General features: G+C 38.1%; 2 protein-coding genes across 5 annotated transcripts in view; both read right to left on the reverse strand.

The window, feature by feature from the left end:
• LOC110461155 (mitogen-activated protein kinase kinase kinase 13-like) overlaps positions 1–6812 on the reverse strand; it is a 139133-nt gene extending 132321 nt beyond the window's left edge. Inside the window, exons 1-3 of one of the 4 annotated variants that reach the window (XM_021514488.1) lie at positions 6747–6812; positions 6497–6579; positions 1564–1625 (exon numbers count right to left, since the gene is read on the reverse strand). The gene's annotated coding sequence lies outside the window, so the exon portion shown is untranslated. The other 3 variants (XM_021514489.1, XM_021514491.1, XM_021514490.1) reach the window with 3 other exon arrangements.
• LOC110461158 (cell wall protein DAN4-like) lies at positions 1181–9275 on the reverse strand. The gene is made up of 4 exons (XM_021514498.1): positions 8498–9275; positions 6835–6845; positions 6497–6579; positions 1181–1451 (listed from the first exon to the last, which is right to left on the reverse strand). The coding sequence occupies exons 1-4, from the start codon at positions 9273–9275 to the stop codon at positions 1181–1183; spliced, it is 1143 nt and encodes a 380-aa protein (XP_021370173.1).
• Positions 9276–9790: the final 515 nt, after the last annotated feature.

Consider the following 9790-nt stretch of genomic DNA (forward strand, 5'->3'; position numbering starts at 1 on the left):
CTGGTCGTCTATGGTCACTAGCCAGGTATATATGTAGTGTGTACTGGGGCCGAGTAGTAAAGTGTCTGGCCGTCTATGGTCACTAGCCAGGTATATATGAAGTGGGTACTGGGGCTGAGGAGTAAAGCGTCTGGTCGTCTATGGTCCCTAGCCAGGTATATATGTAGTGGGTACTGGGGCAGAGTAGTAAAGAGTCTGGCTGTCTATGGTCACTAGCCAGGTATATATGTAGTAGGTACTGGGCCTAGTAAAGCATCTGGTCGTCTATGGTCACTAGCCAGGTATATATGTAGTAGGTTCTGGGGCTGAGGAGTAAAGCGTCTGGTCGTCTATGGTCACTAGCCAGGTATATATGTAGTGGGTGCTGGGGCTGAGTAGTAAAGCGTCTGGCCGTCTATGGTCACTAGCCAGGTATATATGTAGTAGGTACTGGGCCTAGTAAAGCATCTGGTCGTCTATGGTCACTAGCCAGGTATATATGTAGTGGGTACTGGGGCCGAGTAGTAAAGCGTCTGGCCGTCTATGGTCACTAGCCAGGTATATATGTAGTGGGTACTGGGGCTGAGTAGTAAAGCGTCTGGTCGTCTATGGTCACCAGCCAGGTATATATGTAGTGGGTACTGGGGCTGAGTATAGTAAAGTGTCTGGCCGTACATGGTCACTAGCCAGGTATATATGTAGTGGGTACTGGGGCTGAGTAGTAAAGAGTCTGGCCGTCTATGGTCACTAGCCAGGTATATATGTAGTGGGTACTGGGGCTGAGTAGTAAAGCGTCTGGCCGTCTATGGTCACTAACCAGGTATATATGTAGTGGGTACTGGGGTTGAGTAGTAAAGCGTCTGGCCGTCTATGGTCACTAACCAGGTATATATGTAGTGGGTACTGGGGCCGAGTAGTAAAGAGTCTGGCCGTCTATGGTCACTAGCCAGGTATATATGTAGTGGGTACTAGGGCTGAGTAGTAAAGTGTCTGGCCATCTATGGTCACTAGCCAGGTATAAATGTAGTGGCTACTGTGCCGAGTAGTAAAGCGTCTGGTCGTCTATGGTCACTAGCCATGTATATATGTAGTGGGTACTGGGGCTGAGTAGTAAAGCGTCTGGCCGTCTATGGTCACTAACCAGGTATATATGTAGTGGGTACTGGGGCCGAGTAGTAAAGCGCCTGGCCGTCTATGGTCACTAGCCAGGTATATATGTAGTGGGTACTGGGGCCGAGTAGTAAAGCGCCTGGCCGTCTATGGTCACTAGCCAGGTATGTATGTAGTGGGTACTGATGCCGAGTAGTAAAGTGTCTGGCCGTCTATGGTCACTAGCCAGGTATATATGTAGTGGGTACTGGGCCGAGTAGTAAAGCGTCTGGCCGTCTATGGTCACTAACCAGGTATATATGTAGTGGGTACTGGCCGCAGGTGGGTGTTTTTTCTCAAGATTCTCTGGCTTTCCTCCACCACTAAAACCAGGCACATCCTTAAATGACCATAGCTGTTAATAGGATGTAACACACAAACCAAACCTTGTTAGGTCCACATATACACCTGTCACTATATATAAACATCACCTACCTTAACTTCCTAAGCTTTCAGACCCAACAGTCCACAGTAGTCTTCTGTTAGTCCTTCAGTACCTGTAATGATATACATTGTACTTATATACAAGTTATAATTAGCAGCGGGGTCTCTACAGTCATAACAATGTTAATGTATACAGTGGCCTCAGGTATGTAATACCTACGAGTAACAGTAGATAGATCAGATAAGGATTTTATGATACAGGATAACAGTTTAATATTCAAGCTCAGGGGCTTAAATTGTGATAACATGTATTTATGTCAAATGTGACATAAATCTAGTCCATCCAAATAAATTTGTTTTCTGGAATTTCGAGGTTGCATATTCAAATAATTTCATATGTATCAGTTAATTCCTTTTTAATACCATTTTTTACCCATCTTTTGGTATGAAATTCAAATAAAAATGGAATTGAGGTCAAGGGGTTGGTATTGCTCATCAGTGCATGGTTCTTGTGCATTCATTACGTATTTCAAAATGAGCAATCAAAAATTAATACTACTGCATACTTCACCAGCAATGAACTAGACAAAAAGAAATAGTACTGTATAAATGTACATGTTCCTAATGTACCTTGTATCAAAAATGATCAAACTTGTTTTGTAAAACCATGTTCCTTTCAGCCATGTCCACGTGTGGCTTCATTCTTCATTTATTCAATAATGAATCTAATACCTTTATTGAAATACTTGTCTTCAACATTAACCTTTATCATTTTATTGAGCTTCACCCCCATCCCCACCCCCAGGTCCCCAGGGACAAACTCAATAAAGTCCCTTCAGCCAATTTTTATTAGCAACGTTTAACAGAAAAGGTTGACAGATTAAATTAACCTACTTGATTGGTACAGTAACAAAAAAGCGAATCAAATCAAGTCTGAAGTTTGTTTTGCTAAAGATCAACAATAGTTTGTTTGATTATCCAATAAGAGCATTATCTAAAAACGAGTCACAGGAAGTATGAAAGCGTTTATTTCCCTGTTTATAAGGTACCTACATGCATTCACAATGGGGAAAATCTTTTGATTGTAAATTATCAAATCAAGTAAAATAATTCAAATTTGCAATGTCAATGAAAAAATATGTTCTTAATGATCTATAATTTCGTCTGTATCTTTCCGGCAATTTTCGGAAATGAAAATACGGTGAAAAATGGTTTCATAAAGCCAATAACATTATTTGGCAGTAAATTTAAATCTGTGTAGATGTATTTTTTATTGTTCACCTTCTAGGCGGGAGATAACGTTCTGCGCTTGCACTCTAATTCAAGGATGCGTTTTTATATCTACTATATCAAGTTTAACAATAGGAAAGTTTTCATGTCTTTGCTAAAACATATATACTATACATGTATAATGTACCAAAGTGCATAAAAATTAAAGAAAAAAAATACTCCAAGTTCAAATAAATTTAAATCTGGAAACATAAATAATTATGCATATAAAGTGCAAAGTGACAGACCTCAAAACATGCTGGAGTTTTTAAATTAGCATAAGAGTTTTTATTTTGCTAACTAGAAAATATCAGACTTCTCATAATTAAAAAAACATTGAGTAAGAAAATGTTTGCATGTACTTTTGCTGCAACAGATAATAATATAGCATACAGAGTACAGTGGTAGACATTGATTGATTCATTATAACATTATCTTTATCAAACAGTTATAAGGTTATATTATTGCATATAAAGTTAGCAAACAATTAACTATCAAAGTATATAAAATCTTACAATACCTGTACTTATAGCATTTTAAGCAAGCTCAGTATTATTTTGACACATGCCTTAATAGCTCAATACACCTGTGCACACCTGGTCGTCTTTCCCGCTAACTGTCCTAGTTCCTCTAGGAGAGACAACACCCAAAATTGTAACTCACCTGTTGGGTCTATTTATAGAAATGACATAAACAGCTAAAATTCATTTAAATCAGACCTTGAATTTTGACCGAAATTTTCAAGGGCTGATCTCATTCTGTGAATAGTTGGAGGGGGTTCTCAGGTAAACGGCTCCACCCATTCCAGTGGACCCTATGAATTGAGGGTTCCTCTGAGTCATCATTAGCTACCTAAGGGCAGGTGAAGACTATGGCCATATGACTAACATGGGGCTCTAGTAGCAGTTTGAACACTCCATTAATACAATTGGTTGACAGTACGTAAGGGTGCCTGCTGTGCCGGAATACAGAAACTGATCTGAACAGCAAATAAAAGTATTAAACAAAAGTGAAAATACAAACTATATCTGAGTCAGAGTGCATATGGAGGCCAAAGGAATTAATGTGATGGAAAGAAGATAAAGATAAAAAGATGACAAATATATAACTAACTTTTGAACTATATTTGTGCATACTATATGTGCTATAAAGTGTGTATAGTTTATAAATTATGCACTCTATAAGTGTTGTATACTCTGAAATCCTTTTTTCCATGGTCCCTAACTTTTCCATGGTCCCTAACTTTTGCAGATTAACTAGAATGGTAACATAAATGTAAAATTGTTACCTTGAAAAATTGTGAAACTTCCAACCCAGTAAAGAAAACAATGTTCACATCAATATTAGACAAAAAGCATATATTTACTATGTTTCCACTTTTGACTCTCCAAAAATTAGAGAAGAGTAGGCAGGTACAACTTTTCATTTTGCAACAAAAAATATTTCAAACTTTAACAGTGCTTGCTTAAAATTAGACAAACCGAAAGGGCATGCATTCAAAACATTTGTATTTGTATTTTGTTATGGCCTTATATTGATGATAATAATGGGGTAAAAAGTTGTTGGGTAGGGACAGAGGGAGGGACACGATAGGGTGAAAAGTTGTTGGGTAGGGACAGATGGAGGGACACGATAGGGTGAAAAGTTGTTGGGTAGCTAGGGGCAGAGGGAGGGACACGATAGGGTGAAAAGTTGAGGGGCGGGGGCAGAGGGAGAGGACACCATTGGGTGAAAAGTTGTGGGCTAGGACAGAGGGAGAGGACACATGTTCCTGAATAAGAAAGCTAAGTACAAGTATTTGAACAATGAATGAGTCAGATGGTCAACACTGACATTGTTACTGTGTGTTACATACACAAGATATGTAAATACAGGGCCTACAGGTGACTCACACTACCACCGGCATCTCTTACATAACTCGTGTAGATATGGACACACACAATCAGCACATTAGTGCGGTAGGCTTTCACATTAGTAAGATATTAGGTAATGACAGTTACTTCCTGTCTTAGGGAAGTTTGATGAAAATCCTAAAAATGAAAATTTGCCGTAATGAAAGTAACTTTCTTTGTTTTAGGGAAATTTGATGAAAACTTTAAAAATTAGAATTTGAATTCTTCTTCCCATTTATACACCAATAACTTACCTGTTGGGATAGATTAAATTACTGGGTAAATGGTACAAAATAAGACTCAATTTCATAAGCACAAGCAATGTCAATTTTTCTAAAAGCAGAAATTGAAATTTTAAAGAAATTTAGTTTTTAACTCGCTGGAATATAAGGCAATTACAACAAATTGTTTTTAATTATGGCATTAAGTAATTAATTATATGTAAATATGCATGCATCACACAGGCTATCAAACTTTTAAGATTTACACTTGCAATGTACAGCATTAAATTAACATTTAAATTTTTAAGGCAATTATTGAACAAAAATTCAAGCAATATGATACATGCATGACTACAACACCCAACATTTAAAGTATCCCTCGTTTTCTCTGCAAAGTGGGGTATAAAAAGATCAGTAGAACATACAATAGTTTAACTACCTAGTAGTGCTACGTATTGGGAAGTGATGTGTGTGTTTTATAATCAGCAAATATACCACACAGACTTGAAGAGAAAAATATAATGCTTATCAAAAGTATGCTAGCTAAAAATCAATGTTGAAGGAGGATATCCGTCCGTCCATGATTTTGATATTGTGATGATATAATACCTGCTGTGATGAATCAATCAGATAAAATATGGGATGATCAACATGTAATACTAGTGACTCTGGAAACTTTTAAATTAAATATTTTATTTTAAAACAAGGTGAAACAAGTCCCATCAACTCATATTAATCACTCTTGTCCCTTCTAATTAGTAACACTCTTTCTGATGGGATATCTTGCCAGGGTCTATAATAATTTCTATAGACCCCGCTCTGCCGGTAGTGTGCTTATTACAAAGATGGTTGTGTATTGTCCGAAATATTGCCGAAAAAGTGTCCGGTAGGGGCTATTTTGGTAGCAGTCACGTACAACTCAAACTCACGAAGTGATTTTAATAATGCAGAAAAAAAAGTAATAAAAGATTGACAGGGTGACAAATTCGTTATCTCTGGGTTAGGAGCTCGAGGGGTCTACTGGCTCATAGACCCCTTTGGTTTTTATAGACCCCTCCTAACCCCGAGATAATATTGTTGGCTGTAGTGCCCAAGGGGTCTTAATGTGGGAGGAAGCCTGGGTACCTGGAGAAAGTCTGTACCAACCGACCACCCATCGGACACCTCATGTGCTACATATAGAAGTACCAGTTTGTTTTCCAACAAATTTAAGGGAGGTTCCTATCTGAAATATCCTGCACACTCCCTAGCCCAAGATTCCTATGGTTCTGACAGTAGACTTTTTGACATTCTGACAAAAAGATGTCTGGTGTGGTGTGGGCTTCACACAGTGTCCACTGATTAATTTGTTAGGTGGTGGGCTTATTACCGGTAAAATTTAATACTTTAAAAAACAAACGACGTCACTGGATCTGAAATCACTATCTAACTACAAACGGTTTAAAATACAACCTCAACAGTCATAGATAAACAAAAAATGGCTAACACTGTAAAACTGGACCTTGTTGAATCCTTTGTTAACACAGTGAAATATTGTATCAAGCGATAACATATGGTTGTCATTGGACTCATCTCACTGTCTGTATCTCTGGTATAACTTACTTGTGGGGTGAGTCACACTCAGCAAGGAAACCACCGTCTATTTTCGTCACCGGGCTATTCTCCGCCAAAATATGACGTGTTGGCTAAAAATAGTAACACAATAACTCTGTGTATTACAACAGAAAACTCACCGGTATATCCTCACATTGAATTGACGTTTCTAATAAGGACGACAACTGTGCAGTTTGTTTTCGCAAATGACAAAATGAGATAATCTTCAACTAAATATTAGGTTAATTAAAATGTTTACCAAGAATAAGACGATCGTTTGCCGCTGTCTGGTTGAAGACGGATCGATGCGAGTGTTGTGTTTGACATTATTCCAATACTTTATCTACCTCCCTGTAATCTGTGAACAAAATTAATTACAAAAGTACTCGTTTTACAGTGTATCATTATCTTATTGAACGTGTTTTTGATGGAAAATTTAATTATATATGATCAAAAGAAACCGCCCCGTGAAGGGAATCTTTAATTAGTATGTGAACAAAATTACAAAATATTACAGGGAGTATGTACGATTACTAGAACAGCATGGAACAGATACATATTGCTTGCAGTTGCCTCCCCTACAACAGGTGCCCCGTACATCTGCCATTTTACTAGCTGCGGGAACCGTAGCTTCTAGGCCCGATCATTTTTTATTTATTTTTTATTATCGAACCAAAGAATTGAAAAAAAAGGAAAAAAAACACGATCGGGCTTAGAAGCTATGGTTCCCGCAACCACCATCTTACCAGCATGAAAATAATAATAAAAAAAAATATCTCTCAAGTGCGACCTCGCGCATTTTTAGAATAAAATTATTTTTTTATTCAATCAGAGTTTTAGGTCGTTTAAATATTGCCATTGCTTTCTTTTTATCATTTAGTATCCAAAATGTCCACTGGTAACATAGTATCAAAGTCCTGGGGAATCCAGTGTGATTAATAATGAAAAGCACTCTAAAAGTAGTGAGGCGTTCATATTTCTGTTTTCTGCAATTTATGTGGATTTACAAGCAAAAATGCAGGTAATCCATCCACCCAGCCCCCGATTATTCAAAATTAAAATTGAACCACAAGTCGTGCTTTTAGCGTTGGTAAAAAATGTCACGAAAAAGAAGTGGAATCAAGAGTATATCTAATACATTAAGGCGTGTGTATAGGGTGGCTTAAAGAAGAAATTATCATTTTAAGCAGGGACGTATATACTACTGGCCCTGGTTTAAGAATTCAATTCATGGCAACTGAGACCTCATTGGGGAACACCTATGTCTGTGCTAGAGCAGCGACTTAAATATTTATATTCAAATCCATGAGTGCAAATTAATGACAAAATTATTATACATTGTCACCATTTTCATGTGACATGAAATTCCAGTTATTGATATTTAAACTTTTAAAGAATTATGCTGGTGACTCAATCAGTGAATCATGTGATAGACTCCCACGGAAATATGATTTTTTTATGAATTTGACTTAGTCGAAATAAAATTGAAATAAAGTAAATAGAATAGCACTAACCAAATATGTAAGAGTCAAATCCGAGTTGTCCTTTTTTAGAAAGCGTACTGGCAGATGTGCAGTGACGTGTCAAAAACCGCATATTGCGACGGTCATTTTCCACATTTATTTCTATGGTCATAATTTAAAATTTAAAAAGGGGGGATAAGGACTAAGTATTGACTTACAGTTTTCACTGATAATTAAAATTTTATATTAGGATTTTTTAAAAAAAGCTACAGAAATATACGTTGTTACTGTCTGTATTACGATCGACGTTTTCCGTAGGGCCTGCTCATTAACACAGACAGATCGTTTTCACTTTTCCTGCCGGATCCTTGGTCCTATAGGCTCAATATTTGATTGCCAACTGAGTTTTGTGTTTTGTGTGAGGCTCAATATTTGCTTGACAAACGGAATGGGTCCTGAGTTAATTGGGGTGGATTTGGACATGCTGGTATCCTCCGTTATCAAATGTAAACATACACTAATTTTGTAAAAATATATATATCAATACGGATCAAGAAAACATGGTTAGACAACTCTTTCGAGGTCGATGATCTGAAGGACATCATTCCTGAGATTGTTGCTGCCTTCTGTGAAGATGCTGCATAGGTCCCATCAGTGGTTTTCTGTGTAGATGAGGTAGAGGTTCCATCAGTGGTTGTCCGTGTAGATGAGGTAGAGGTCCCATCAGTGGTTTTCTGTGTAGATGAGGTATAGGTCCCATCAGTGGTTGCCCGTGTAGATGAGGTAGATGTCCCATCAGTGGTTGTCTGTGAAGATGAGGTAGAGTTCCCTTCAGTGGTTGTCCGTGTAGATGAGATAGATGTCCCATCAGTGGTTGTCTGTGTAGATGAGGTAGAGGTCCCATCAGTAGTTGTCTGTGTAGATGAGGTAGATGTCCCATCAGTGGCTGTCCGTGTAGATAATGTAGAGGTCCCATCAGTGGTTGTCCGTGTAGATGAGGTAGATGTCCCATCAGTGGTTGTCTGTGTAGATGAGGTAGAGGTCCCATCAGTAGTTGTCTGTGTAGATGAGGTAGATGTCCCATCAGTGGCTGTCCGTGTAGATAATGTAGAGGTCCCATCAGTGGTTGTCTGTGTAGATGAGGTAGAGGTCCCATCAGTGGTTGTCTGTGAAGATGAGTTAGAGGTCCCATCAGTGGTTGTCCGTGTAGATGAGGTAGAAGTCCCATCAGTGGTTGTCTGTGTAGATGAGATAGATGTCCTATCAGTGGTTGTCTGTGTAGATGAGGTAGAGGTCCCATCAGTGGCCATGAGGCTCTGGAACATTCTTCAGATTAAATTAAGAAAACGATGTTTTTACAACATGGCATGACAATGACCTTATAGCAATGGTTAAAGAGAAAGAACGTGCGTTCAAAGTCAATGTCAAGGCCGGTAAACGACGTGATTCCCTGAGTATGCTATTTTTCCTTTTCTACGCAAGGAGTTCAATTCAATCCAAGCATTTAAATACGATGACTATATCACCAATGTGGAACATTCTGTAAAAGACAATCCTAAACGTTTTTTGGGATTTGTGAGAGGAAAACGGAAGAAGGTGACTGTCCTGGACTCTGTTTCAGACTGTTCATCGTCGTCTTCCAACAATGTTGAATCTGTAGGTATGTTTCACGTTTTATTCAAAAGTGTGTTCTGTATGGACGACGATTGTGATCTTCCTCAAATATCAAATATATGTAAAAAATGAATTTGACTGCCCGCTAAGCACAATTGTTTTGAAATGTACTGATGTTCGGAAGACACTTACACAAATAAATGTAAAAAATGCTTGTGGCTACGAC

The sequence above is a fragment of the Mizuhopecten yessoensis genome, unplaced genomic scaffold (assembly GCF_002113885.1).
Source record: "Mizuhopecten yessoensis strain PY_sf001 unplaced genomic scaffold, ASM211388v2 scaffold10585, whole genome shotgun sequence".
Classification (NCBI taxonomy): Eukaryota; Metazoa; Mollusca; class Bivalvia; order Pectinida; family Pectinidae; genus Mizuhopecten; species Mizuhopecten yessoensis.

Coding starts and splice junctions, on each gene's coding strand:
- LOC110461158 (XM_021514498.1), bottom strand. CDS start 9,275: ATGTTCCAGAGCCTCATGGCCACTGATGGGACCTCTACCTCATCTACA. Junction 1,452..6,496: donor GAGTGTGACTCACCCCACAA/GTAAGTTATACC, acceptor GCCTGGTTTTAG/TGGTGGAGGAAAGCCAGAGA.